The 14754-nt window shown below is 40.0% G+C and overlaps 1 protein-coding gene across 1 annotated transcript in view; it reads left to right on the top strand.

The window, feature by feature from the left end:
* Positions 1–886: 886 nt before the first annotated feature.
* Positions 887–14754, top strand: part of LOC307023402 (leukemia inhibitory factor receptor-like) — a 78731-nt gene continuing 64863 nt past the window's right edge. Inside the window, exons 1-2 of the mRNA XM_079656632.1 lie at positions 887–1019; positions 1118–1272. Coding sequence (XP_079512758.1) covers positions 1203–1272 — 70 coding nt within the window. The 5' untranslated portion in view covers positions 887–1019; positions 1118–1202. The remainder of the gene's footprint in view (positions 1020–1117; positions 1273–14754) is intronic.

The raw sequence follows: 14754 nt of genomic DNA, 5'->3' as shown, positions 1-14754 counted from the left end.
CAATGCTTTTAAAATCGTGCTGTGCAACACGAAAGAAAGGGGGAAATCGTGTTGGTGAACACGAATCAATAGATTAAAAATCGTGTTGGTGAACACGAAATGCCATGAGACTGAGGTTGTATTATTATTATTATATCGAGAGTCAATGGGCAAAGATTTCTGCGCCCCAAGCAGGAAACACGTGACTGATCAGTAACTTTAGACATCGTAAAACTATTTTTATCGATATGTTATCATATATTATACATTTAAAGGTTGGGTAGGTAATTTTGGAGAAACCAGCTCGAGTGAGCTAGAATTAGAAAAAATCTGCCACTTCCTTACAGAGCCCCTCATCCAACACACACAAACACGCACACCAATGAGGGGACGAGATAAGTTAGTGCACAGATTGAAGGCTGACAGGCAGGTCGGCCATCCAGTTATTTTAGCCGGCCCGGCTAAAATGATTGGTCGTGCTTTTTACAGTATTACGGTTTCCAAAGATGACATTTTTATGGATTTTTTTTACTGAGCTATTTTAATAAATATTTCCAAATTTTCTGTACATTCTCCAAATGGTCATAGGTTGAGACTTTTGTAGCTAATTATAGGTCTTCGCAAATTGAGCAAAAATCATGGGTCCTCCACTGACTTCTTTCTGGAGAGTCATTCAACTGCACATCGTCCCTTGATCAGAGAGTGCTCAGTAACAGTCTGCTATCCTTAGCTGAACCTGTTTTTTCAAGTCATTTCCGGGAATCAAAACATTGTGAGCACATGTCTGATCTGGAATCTCTGACTCACTATTACCAGAAAGCAGCTTCTCATTTCCTGCATCAAAGTGTGCAAGGATTTCACAACCCTTATGACCTAAAACAGCAAATGGATTTCCAAAGAATGCCTCATTGGCTGCTTGTAAATGGAGTGTTTCTTCAGGGAGTAACTTGATACTTTCTTCTGTTGGATTCTTAGCATCTAAAGCCTTTAGACTGAATGCGTACTCATACCATCCATAACAATCAGTCTGACTTCTTCATGTAAGTACGATTTATGCATCCTTATAAAAATGCCTTGGGAATAAGCTTTTTTAAAGGATTTCTTTTTTTGACACTGACATTTTTATTTATTTCTTTAGGTATTAGCAGTGTGAAGTGGATGTTTTTGAGATATTTTTTATTGTGAAAGCACATTTTCCAAGAGGACTGGCAAACTGGGTTGTGATGATCATTTGGATTGTATTGCTTTCACTGTTCTGCAAGAGCACACAAGATGAAAAAAGCCAAGAAAATGGTGAGTGTGTTATCCTTTAACTTTGAAAAGCATATAAGTACCAAGAAATGCAATCTTTAAAGCTAATTATACCATATAAATAGGAAAAACACACTTTTTGATGTCTTTTATACATAAATGTGTCCCCGGTGTGTAAGGAGACTCACAACCAGTGGCGGCTGGTGGAAAATATTTTTGGTGGGGCTATGGAATTAGGGACCAAACCATACTAGGGCGGTCTGGGGGGATCCTCCCCCGGAAGAATTTTTTCAGAAATTCCCCCTTAAATTATGACTTCTGGTGATGTTATCTTCAGTGTGGTTAGCTATGAATCTTCCAAAACTGTGCAACAGTAGGCCTACAGGCCCACACAAACTGCAGAACACTGGTGCTTTGGGAACACTCAAATGATTTAATTCCCATTAATAATCAGGAGACTAAATGCGAACATTGTGTGTGTGTGTGTGTGTGTGTGTGTGTGTGTGTGTGTGTGTGTGTGTGTGTGTGTGTGTGTGTGTGTGTGTGTGTGTGTGTGTGTGTGTGTGTGTTCACCAACACGATTTTCTCCTTTTTTTCGTGTTGCACAGCACGATTTTAAAAGCAATGTATTTCTACTGGTAATGTGTTTCGTGCCTGCAGCACGTATTTTTCTCCGGTCGGGTCGTGGAAGACCGGAAGCTGTGTGATTCATAAAAACATGTTCTTACTCAATATCAAGCCACAATTATTGCTTTTATTTTAAATCGTATAATTTCGGACTTTTGTTGCCGTCTGTGAGGAAAATAAATGGGGCTCAGAGCCTCAGAATACTGAAATCTGTATTTTTAAATCTTTCCTTCTAATTTGTTATTCTTTTCAAAATAACACACTGTTATTTACTCATCAATAACAAACAATTATCCTTGCTTTTATTTATTGGTTTAATTCCATAATCTCTGGCTTTTTTGGCGTCCGTCAGGAACTGAATTTCAAAATAAAAATAACCGGAAACAGACGTAGGCCTCTAGGAGTTTAGGATGGCCGAAGACACTACACTACCCATAATCCTCAGCTATCCTTTAGGACTACAGTCCCGTGATTCATCTTCAAGCTTTGGAATTGGATATTGGAATTGCAGTGCGCCAAGGTTACGCCGAGCGTCAAACAGCTGCTTGAAATGGAACGAAACAACGCCAGACTATCCAAAACTGGAATCGCCCCCCCTGAACTACACATGCTGGCTAATGTGTTTCGCAAAATGTTCTATGGGACGTCTCTGCTGAACCTTTTTGTTTTTCCCACAATTAGAAGTTGCCAGTATTAAACACATTGGTGTTATCAAATGTAAAACCTAAAATGTATAAATGGGTGAAAATCGCTTGTGTCCATAATGCGCAGCATTAATATATACCCACATGCAGCTCATTGTTACTTTGTAATTCTACTCCACTACAATTCAGAGGTTAACCTGGTATTTTTACTCCACTACACTTATTTTAGTTACTTTGCAGATTCTGATTAATGATGTGAAATATAAACAACCCTTAAAGCAGACTTGAGTACAATTACACCTGAGTACAATTCGGAAAAAGGTGATTGTCAAGTGCCAACAATCAGGAGAGATATGTGATAGTTAGTGCTTGAGAAGACTAAACATGTATCTGCAATTGACATGAATGGAAACGAGTAATAAAGTATATTCATTACTCGTTATTCTCTACTAATAGTTAATTAAAGACTGTATAATGGCTATTTTGCACATCCCTTTCAAGATTTCAAGATTTTCAAAGGTTATTGACTTATCATATACACAACTACGGTGTATGCAATGAAGGAAAATCTTGGGTCACAGGTTCCTCAACAGCACATTACAAGACATCTATCAATATGTGTTTGTACCTCCACCATTAAACGGTCATATTCTGCACATTTCTTATACTATCTACATACATAAGAGTATAATTCATATGTATAATATCAGATAAAATAAGTGCTTCAACATAGTTAACATTGCAGGAAAGCAATATATTAGACGTTAAGTACTTTGTCAGGCTTAATATGTATCTGTAGATACCCCCAAAGTTTTTTTCTTATTTAAAAGAGGACCTTAATCTAAAGTATTATTTAATGTTTAAATAAAGGTTCATTCGTTTTTCTGTTTTGCACCTCCTCCTATTAATATCTTTGTACATCCTGCTCTAAACTGTTTTATTGTAGAGATCACTTACAGTATCTTCTTGATTTTTTATATTCTATATTTCTATCATTGACCTTCTACTTTCCCCCTATGAAAGTATGTACTCTTAATATTTTTTTAATCAAAAATAACACATAAAAACAATAATTAAATAACGTGCTTTAACCACTAGGCGGTGCACACAAGGTACACACAGCTATAATAACTTTGTATTATTAGTGTAGGACACTTATGTATGTCCAACATCTGAAGATGTGTAATTTTATTCATGTTTTCACATCATTTTATAGCATATTGCTATACTATTTCAGACTCAGTATTTACATTCTTATATTCAAAGAAAATCAAAGTCCTTTTATATCAGCTGTGCACCGTTATGGTGTAAATATAACCTATCTACGAATTAGATCAAATATAAAAGTCAGAGGAGACGTATTGTGTGAAGAGAAATTGAAGATGTTGTTTAATTGTTGATATATTTATGATCCACGTTAAGTATTCAGTTTCGGCGGCATTTCTTCCAGTTTTTCCAAAGGTCTTCTCATCAGGGCTCTATAAATAAAGAACTACGGCAGATCTGTAATATGTAATGCAGCCGAACCGTGTATTACAATGCCGTTATGTGATGACTTTCAAAGAGAAAAGCAAGAACACTCGGAATTAAGTATTATTTTATTCTTTTAAAATGTTTTCCAGATTTCATATCATATAAACGCCAAATCCCAGCATGCATTGCGGCTAAACCATCCAATCAGCGAGCTTAAACCATAGCTGAGGATCTTGGGTAATCGCTCGAAATGCCTACGTCTGTTTCCGGTTATTTTTACAATACAAGGTGTTCCTATATATATATATATATATATATATATATATATATATATATATATATATATATATACGCGGCGGAGGTGGGGAGGTTCCAGCTGGGAACCTCCCGGACCCCTGGACGGTGCGTCTTGGTCACGCTTCATATCGGCCGGCCCGGGAAGGAAGAGACACGCAGAGTGGGGGAAGTCCCCCACCCCAGCGCAGCACACCCTCCCGGCCATCAGAGTCGAACCCGCAGTTCGGAGGAACCGACCGCCAGAGCACCGGCACTAGGCCGGGCCGGCGCGGAGGCCCTCCGACGTTTACCATTCGATCAGTGAGAGGAGAAAAACGCAACAAAAATTGTCAAAATCCGTTAATATATGGATGAGTGGTGGTGGTGGTGGTGGGGGGGGGGGGGGGGGGGGGGCTGGACACAGGCCGTGGGGGGACTCCCGAGACTGGGCAATGTAAAAAAATAAAAATGAATAAAACCGGGGAAAATAGGGGGGAAAGTGAAAAAAAGTGTCCGAAATAGGCACTCGTGAGGCGGGCAGAGTCCCCTGTCAACTCTCGTTACATTCCTCCATGGTGTCATTTTAGCGAAAAACTTTTACGAGAACCAGGCTGGTGGGGTAAGGGCTTGACCAAGGCCGACCCAAAGTGCACGGTGAGCGGACTCATCACGTCCGTGATGAGTCAATTCCTGTACTGACCAGGGTTCGTACGGGTGCTTGAAATCCTTAAAAATGCTTGAAATTTGACGTGGTGTTTTCAAGGTTGGGAAAGTGCTTGAATTTTGGGAATGGTGCTTGAATTTGGGATAAAGTGCTTGAAAATGTAAATTCTTTACTTCGCTTTTTAGATTAAAAGAAAATAAAGAAGTCGGAGCCAGCTTAATTGCTTCGCTTTTACATAAAACAGCTCCGCTCCGGCCTTCCCGCGCTATGCGCGCGACCTGCAAGTGTTTTTGTTAGGTGTGTGACCTGGGCATTCTGATAAGTGATAGATGACAATATGCCAGGAGGTTGCAGTTTCAACGAGCGTTGGCTAGCAGAAGACAAATACAAGCCATGGATAAGACGAGGGTCAAGCCCATGAGTAGTGTTAAATATGTTCTTTATTCTCGCGTCCAGGAGAGAAGCTTTAAAATGAGACTAAATGGAGTCTCTGAAAAGATTCAAATGGGATACTTTAATTAAAAAAGGCGCGGTAATGTTACAGACAGAATATTGTTCCGGCAGAAAACAGCTGTGATCTGGTTCTCCTGAGCAAGAAGAAGACAGCGGATCTCTCCTCCGGCGCTGCTATATATATCCTCTGCTGGCTCCTCCCCGCCAGCCGGCTCACCTCGTCTCCAATGTCCGTTATTGCATTTAAACAGAGGATAGGATTCTTTTCACATTCAATATATGCTTAACACGCCGTTTCTCCTCATATTCTCTTTCATCACTTTTCATTTAACACATTCTAAACGCTGTAATCAATACTCTAACAATACTTCTCGGCTCGTTTGGTTTCCGGTCATTCCGGATGTTGCCACATGCTACTCTCGTCTGTAAACAATAATGTATTCAAATAAACTGTACTTTCATTTAATATTCATCATTGTAGTATCTCGACATCTGTCGTTGTAGTGTTAAATCAGTAGGTTTCGGTTTTCACCACACCAAGTCATTTCGCTTCTCAATTCATCTCTAGGAAATCGTATATTAGCCACATGCTACATGCTAACCGTAGATGAAGGATTTTCAGAATAAAAGCTTAACTGCTTGTGCACAAGAATTTCTGGTTTTTCAGTATAAAAGAGCGTTTAAACTGACGGTATGTTTAAGCTACATTATACCATCAAAACATTGATTTTAATTTCTAACAGTCCCTCCTTACACACCTAAAAGGTGTGTATAATACTGAAATCAATGAGTTCTTCATCTGAACTTTGCATATTACATATTTCATATTAACAAACATACAATCGAATGGAATGGTTTCACAGCCGGCTTTACAAAAATACAAAATAAATTCTTGTCTGTGTTCAAACATAAAAGTTTTCCCTTGTGCATAACTTCTAGTGTTTACATTCAATATCATTCTTCAAAATAGCAGCAATGGCTTGGTATCAGAAAATTTCTTCCTCCCTCCTTTCACAGAAACCGTTCTCATACCACGCTCAGTGTTAAGGCACTTGTTTTTACAAAGTGAAAAGAAACAAACCATTTTAGAATAGCAATGATTTATACAACATGAAATCTACCATATTAGAATAGTATAAAATAATAAAGTCAAATAAAATGGACTATCTTAGAATAGTGTAAAATTAATTGGAATAATAAAAATATTAAAAATATACTATCTTGGAATAGTATGAAGTAAATTGAAATGGATTCACTCCATTTTAATTTTGCTCACTTCTTCACATGATTTCATCATTTAAAGAATCACATCGGCTGGACATTCATTGATCAATCTCATCTCCGAACATCCATATCATTTAAACTAACTCATCATTGTCATCCACATCTGTATACGGGGTGGGTCGTCTTGTTCTGCTAGCATTTGTAACCGTCTCCTCCTGAGAAATTTACCCTCCCTCCTTTCATACCATTTAAGGTATGAAAGTAATATGTTCTCTAGAAGGGGCCGTCGTGATCAATCGGTACGTTTTACTCTGGGGTACGGCATTCTAGACAGTCATTTCTGGGAGAAGATTTTGGTCAGTTACAACAGTTGTAGAGTTTCATCACTTAAAAGTTCCTACTCAGTACCTTTGGGTGGTCTGTTCTAATGCAGTGATAGAGTCCCTGAAATGGTGTGAAAACTTGTGGAATATCAATAACTCATTATATTAATTTATTTTCAATTATGGTCTACTTAAATAACTATGCTAACCCCTTTTACAGTGTGTGGAACCTTGGGTGCCCGAGCATGTGATAATTACTCCCTCCTTTAACAAGGATTTTAAAAACAAGTCATTTCATTTATGGTTTGTAGTTTAATTCAGGAATTTACACCTATGGCAGATATGTTTCTCCTTTAAATAACATCTCTAAAAGTCAGGTCATCTGGTGAATGGATGACCTTTAGGAGCTGGTGGCGCTTGTCTTTTAAAACTCATACTCTGGTGCCGTGCGCTCCCTCTGAAGCTGCAAGTAAGATTTAAAACATCTGCAGGGTGGGTTGAGCGACCCCTTCTCCCTAAACGATGTTTGTTGTAACAAATATGCACCATCACAGTGAGTGATCCAAGGCCCCGCATGTATTACTCCCAACTACATTAGTTTTTTTTTTTTTTATTAAACTTTGCTTTCGCTCTTTGCCCAGTGTCATTTTAAAACTCTACATCTTGGACGCGAAACAAATGTTATTTCCACCTTAATCTTCCCTCCTGAGGTAATAACCATGCTACAATGGAGAAATCAATACTCTAGATTGGAATACCATCTTTGGCTTGGTACTAGCTCTACCTTTAACATTTTCCATACAAATAAAGATGTGTCTGCTTTTATAGAGTGGTTACTAAAACCATCCCTTTAAACTGTAGGTCTATACTGTAACAAGTTCAATCTTCCCCAAATTCACACATGAATAAAAAAAAACTCTTAAAGAATAATTTGTTCATATGATGAAAAGATTGAATAATATGTTCTACCCTCAGTGTGTTTTTAGGGTTATTTAATAGTTTCCTCTTTTTTCTTTATAAATTCACCAATTGATTAATTCATGGCTAATAAATATTTTTCTTTACGTATTTCTCGTTGGTGAATAAGTGTGTTTATGTGTAAACTCACTCACTCCCGTTTTCCTTCTCTCCCCCTCTGGTTGTCAAGCCACGACCCCCTCACATTCTGCCGGACCATGCCAACTCCTCCGTTCTTTCCTCTCCTCCGTCCACCTGCTCTTGGATCCTTCCGCTGTAACTCTTCTCAGTGTCCCATCTGCTTTGCTTTTCATCTCCTCCTTTACAGTCTCTACTTGGTTGCATGGAGGGCGTATTCCGCTCTCATGTCCCACACTCTGCTCTTGTGCCCAAATCTTGTGGCTCAGCTTGGAACTTCATGTCCTGTGGGGGACCGATGAGAGTGTGCCTTTTTATGTCACCTGGTTTTGGTTCTTGGTGCCTCAGGTGGAGATAGTTCTGGATGCAGCGTTGGAGTTGTTGGTTCAGCTCTGGTTCTCTGTCTGTTCTATGGAGGAGGAGGAGTCTTCCGTGGTGAGGTCTTTTGTCTGCTTGGACGATGGGGTCGTAGCGTTCTGACAGGCGGAGAGAGAGAGAGAGAGAGATCTCGGGAGGCATTACGTATAGTTAAATTCTAACACACTGAGGTAAAATAAATCCAACCTTTTCCACTCTATTTTCCTAATCTTACTATCCATCTTAGTTGTTAAATGTCATCTAAACACAATTCATGTCTACTAATAATTTTACCATATCCCTAAACATTGCCTTCACCCACTGTAACATGTTTATTCCAATTAACTCTTTCAGGAAACCATTTTCTTCTATAAATTTAAATACCTAGATGTTTCAAGCACCACATATTTCACACACTATAAAAGAACGTCTCCATATTTTCTCCATCACTTTAAATCTCACTGTTATTTAGAACCGTAGTAACTTTTGTGACTGGACATATCTGCAATGTCGCCACTATCTGCTGGGGAATCTTGTTCATAGAGTTTGTACGTACAAAGCTGTACTTGTGGGTTAGTAGCCTGTGTCTAACAATCATTTTCAATAATTGTGCTCAGGTCACCGATCGGTTGTTCATAGCTTAACAGGGGGTGTTTCTGGTACAGACTAAAACATGGATCCAGTGTATTTAGAGATTCCCCTAATCTGTAAATCCCCATCACTTACATATCCCAATCACTTAAACCCATCTCATCATTTGATACAAGAACTGCATATAAGGGGGTGAATCATCTTGATTATAACCGCCTCTTGTTTGGGACCGAGTATTTCTAACTCCTCCTCTTGTTGCTCAGCTGATCTTTTGGCTCTGGGGATAAGTGAAAGTCTCTGAAACACAGCTGGAGTCTTGTTAGTGATGTGGGCATTCTATGAGTGAACTAATGGATCCATGTCTTACATAATATTGTACTCCCCTTCCAACCAGAAAGGTGCCAAGTGTAATGAGCACAATCAACAATGCTATTCTGACTCTTATCCCTAGGGGACCCCACAATTGGTTTGGCTTTGTTCTCATCATCTCTATTTATTGTTTTGTTCCAGCTCTGCCAAATCAGTCCTAACTCCCAATAATGTTCTGTAAGTTGCCAGTGAAGGGTGACAATGTGTGAGGTGGTGTCAATTTGCTCCTTTTTCTTTACCTTTAAACCGGAGTGCGTGTGAAGTTTGTTACAACCTTTCACGCTTCCGTCCACCGGGGATCAGCCCACTGTCTTTTGTGAACTTTCACCCTCACCCAATCACCTGGCCGAACAGGAGTCTCTTCTGGTGTCTCGTCTGGTATCTCTGTAGTTTTCCTAGCCTGCTGTGTAGACAAAACTTGCATAATATTACTCAGAGTTCTGACATATTCATCCACTTCTATTTGTCTAATATCTAAAACTGGACCACTCCCTCCTTGGAGAAGGCCCGAGCTTCGGCATACCTCTTGTTGACTACATGTTATTATTTATTAACTACAACGTCACTGAAATCAACATATCTGTATAATCATGACACTCCCTCCTTTGAGCATAAAATGCTCAATTAATATTGCAATGATTACCCTATTCTGTACAGGACATGTAAAACTCATAACGTTGCATTAAATAAATATAACTTCTCCGTGTACCCACAAGGCGTACAAAAATATCGTATGATTTATGGTTTTCTGATGGTATAAATGCATATTCACTATAAAAAAAATCAGCAATTAGCACTTCTAATAGTTTACTTGTTTCAATAATGGCTTTTGTAATGGTATTATGCGTCATCGTTGCTGCGAAAAACAATACCTCTGGTGTCGCTAATGCGTCTCGATAACTCTAGGATTAGAGGATTGGTTGACACTGCTGAACTAACATCTGATAAAATAATATTTCTCCAAACTGGAGGGAAAATATGAACTATTCTCTCAGAGAGTGACCTGCATGAAGGGCTGGTGCCCCTCACTCAAATGAGATATTGCCTTACGCACAACACCACAAATCAGTAAAGTTACTCAAGAATAAATAAATAAAGACTGATTCTTGAAACTGTTGTAAAAACCCTACAACTTCTTCATCCAAGCTCTCAATCAGTGTTATGTTATTTAATCTGCGGCTCATGCCTTAAAACAGACACTTCAGACCGATTATAAAATTGTGTTTATGAGAAAAATGTAATCTGACTCCATAAATCAAATAATTGTTTGATTAAAAACTGCACTTCTGGCTAACAATAAATGAAGTTCCCCTTTAAACACAGCCCCGGTCTTCTGACGGGGTCCATCTATGTACTGGCTGGAAAATGTTGGGCCAGTCTCCGTCGCTCCGTCACTGTTCTCCCGTTAACAGTCACTCAGTTCAGCTGGGTTCTTGTTGACTTCTTCACTGGTTTGAGACAAGCGACCCTATCGGACACCTCCCTTTGTAGCCAGACTTCACCACAGCAGAATCGAGTTTCTGTTTTCAGGTCTGGACAGCTTCACGTCAGGTGTATCGCCGCCCCTTGCATATTTTGGGTGGAAGCCCGTCTTCTTGGCCTCACTAGTTGTGTGGACACAATAGTTTTCTGTGTGGGGGAACAACATCACTCGTAATGTATTTTCCTTCTCATAATTACAAAAATAGTCTACTAAATGTTCTACTCTGCTACTTCTAATCTGTGGATGCTCTGTGTAAATGCAATATTCTACTCACTATCTTTTAAATAACATTCAACCTCTCCCTCCTGTGGTGACATATGTGGCTCTATGTAGCTGGATTTCCAAATACTCGTTCTCCAGTGGAGTCCTCCCACACTCCTTCACATCTCTTCAGGAAGGCATACATGTCTTCCCCCGGTTCTTTTCTCAGGCTGTTGAGGGCATGTAAACTCCGTGTTGTTGGGTAGATGTGACGAATAGCAGCCCAATAATTCGACCTGATGTAGTTGAATGGAGTGTCATCTGGGTCATTTGTGCAATTGGCCTCGGAATCTATTGCTCTCACTTCAAGTCGTCTTTCAATCCGTCCGAGCAGGGCCCTCATGTCTCCCAAGCACAGGTGGTCCTGGGCTGTGTATCTCTTCAGATCATTCACCCACTTCTGACCTCCTTTCGTGAGTGGAGGTAGCTTTGACACTAATGCTTCCATGTCCCTGTGAGTCCATGATTTGTATCGAAATCCTCCTCTTCCAGCCGCTATCAATGGCATGGAGGTATATGCACCGGTTCTTCGTTCTTCTTGTTCTCTCTGTTGTCTATCTGCAACAATGTCATTATGGGCTTCAACTGCCTTTCGTCTCTCTTCCATTCCTCTGTTGAGTTCCTTTTTCATTATTCTGCCGAGTTCTTCCACATGTAAGCTGTTTGTCAATCCTTGGCTGGCATCTTCCAGATGGAATACCAGACTTGCAACCATAGCTTTTCTTTTTTCCGCTCTGTTCATAGCAATGTTTACAGGTCCATACCAAGAGGGTTGTCCGGCTTTGATCCATGCGTTTTCCTGTTGTAGATATTCAGCATTCTCATGTTCAACTACAGCTTTTTCCGTTGGTCCAGGTTGATCATCTGCTGGAATCAATCCTCTCGTTTGCCACTGTTCTAACAGTTTCTCCATTTGGTTCCATGTCCTCTGTCTTTTACTTGAAACTGTTAAAGCAACGGATCTGATTTTTACCCTTTCCTTGATATCTGCAGTTGAGCCTGGCCCTGCGTCGAGTCTCAACTTAGTTTGTTTTGGTGACATGTTCTCTAATTATTTATGAACTTATCAAAGATGAAGCACTAATCTTCTGACTAGCACCTTCGTTGCTGTTCGTCCGAACTTTAATTGTTTTTTTTTTTTTTTTTTTGCTCAAAGTTTTATTATTTTTATAGATTTTTTTTTTTTTTTTTTTTTTAAGTTTAAGGTAAAATATTAATAAAGTTAATTAATATATAAAAAATATGCAAAATTAAAATATGAAATGTTAAAATAAAGTTGTACCGTGTATGGTTTTGACTTTGAAATATGAATTTGGTTCAAAATCACAATGTTATGGTGTTTCCGCTATTTGGGTAATAATTCTGTACTACCACCAGGATGCAGGATGTCTTTCATGACAGCCAAATCTTCCACGAATCCTGAGTTGGTTAGGTGCTTGAGAAGTCCCTTGTATTTTTGCCTCTCAAGATCATTACGTGATGCGTTCTCACTGGATGTTTTAAAATGGAGTGCTAGTGCGGGGAAATCTTTCCATACAGCTTTTACTGTTTTAAAGCTGCTGGCAACCCATCTGATTGTGAAAATTTGACCTATTTTAAGTATTTCCATGTTGAGCTCGGCCGCTGCTTCTTTCAGCAATCTGGAATTCCTGGTTGACTGATTGTAGAGTGAGTATAAATGTGAAATAAATATCTCAAAGTGATTAGTGCCACCCACATCTTTAAGAGCATCTTTGACTGAGAGTTCTAGTCTGTGCGCCAGGCAGTGTACAGACTGCACGTTCGGAAAATTGTTTTTGAGTCTGACGACAAGCCCACTGGCTTTTCCCTTGAGCACTGCAGCCCCATCGGTGGCTATGCTTATTAGGTGCGTCTTCAAAAAGTCATCATCCATTCCAGCTTTATATAGACTCGCCATCATCGAGTTATAAATTGATTCAGCATCGACCCCATCTGTGAGTTCCACTATATCCAGGAAAACATTATCTACATCCCCCTTACCACTGACATCACATCTTACGTAAATGATTAGATAGGGACGACCGTGAACGGTACTTTCATCAATTGTGATTGATACCTTTGAATCCATTTCTTTCACATTAGAGACGAACTTGCGGCGCATTTCCTTTGCAATGTGACTTATTATTTCTGCGCATGCATGGTCAGATTTGTGGATATTCCCAACTTCGGCTCCATTCAGCTCCTGCATTGTCATGAGGGGGTTGAGCTTTTTATAAGATAGCCTTTCCTTTGCTACGGTGTAAGCTGTTCTAAACGAGACTGTTGTTTTCTTGAGTAAATCGGACTGTACATCAATAAAACAGTTTGGGAGGGTTTCTTTGTCTTTCATCTGTACTATTTCCACTGACCTTGTGTGGGCCTGGCTGTCCCTGTGTTTGTATATCTTCTTTCGTAGCTGTTTTGCATCAGGGCTAGTAACATCACCATTGATCCATTCTTCCGAGAGGTGTAAACCCGGTCCCTTTTCTGAGAGTAGCAACGTTTTTGCTTTCCTACACACTAAGCATCCTAACTTTCCAGCCTTAATGTCAAGCCAAGGGTTGCGGTCTTTCCATTCGCCCACTTGCTTCGTTGTCCAACCACCCGGCGGAAAGTCACTAGCAGCAGTAGCAGCTACCTCCGCAACTGCTGCGTCTTCTGAGCGCTCTGCCTCAACTTCGCCTCCTTCTGGGGAGTGACTGGGCGGGACAGGAGCCCCCGACTCGCTAACGGTTCTGGTAGCGAGTGCTGTGCTAGCTGCTGCGTCATCAGCATCATCTCTGGGTGTCTCTTGGTCATCTCGTGGTGTCACTTTTTTGGATGTGCGCGAGTGAAACACTTTGGTTTAGCTTTCTCTTAGACATTTGAGTCCTCTAATGTAACGTCTTTCTCTCCTCTTTGCCGCATGGCTAATTTGCATAATTTGTGTCCGCGTCACGCAGCGTACCTGTGTCACGCGGCTGGCTCTGCTTTTGACAGCCAAAATAGAAGTTATTTGTGAATAAATGTTTTGAATTATGAATACTGGACATAGTAGGCTTAAAAACATTTTAGTGACCATTGCAAGTGACAAATACATATTATAATTTCAGACCCCCCCTAAATGTTGCTGTTAAGGCTTTCAGGGGGGCTCAGGTGTTAAACGGGGGGGTCGAGCTCCCCCGGACCCCCCCGTATTTCGCACACTGGGGGAAACTATTCTGCACCCGTGCAACTGTATGTTGGAGCCATACACTGTATATTGGTTGGAGCGTAAGAGAAAATCGACGGTGAGCATCAACCTCCAAAACCCTTTCGAGGGCTACAAGAAACGAAGTGAGTAGCCTACAAGATTGAAGCTGGTCAGATAACGAACGAGTAAATGAAAACAGAATGAGGTGGAGAAGTGTGTGTGTGTGTGTGTGGGGGGGGGTGTGTGTGTGGAGTGTGTGAGATTAAAATAGCCCAATTGCTTTTACAATAAATAAACATTGAATGTGTTTAATTGAATAGTAAAGGGGGTTAACGTTAGTGGCAGGTTGTGTGTGAGAGAGAATAAATAAGACAGCCCAATATTTAAAAAAAACGGTTATTCTTTTTCCCCGCATATTTAGCATATTTCGCAACTTTCCGCATATTTAGCAACTTCCCGCAATTTCACCGCATAAAATCACATAAAAACCCCGCATTTTTAATCGCATAATC

This window comes from Notothenia rossii, assembly GCF_949606895.1.
Source record: "Notothenia rossii genome assembly, chromosome: 11".
Lineage (NCBI taxonomy): Eukaryota > Metazoa > Chordata > Actinopteri > Perciformes > Nototheniidae > Notothenia > Notothenia rossii.
The sequence above is the reverse complement of the archived record's forward strand: the minus strand, read 5'-3'. Positions and strand labels throughout refer to the sequence as shown.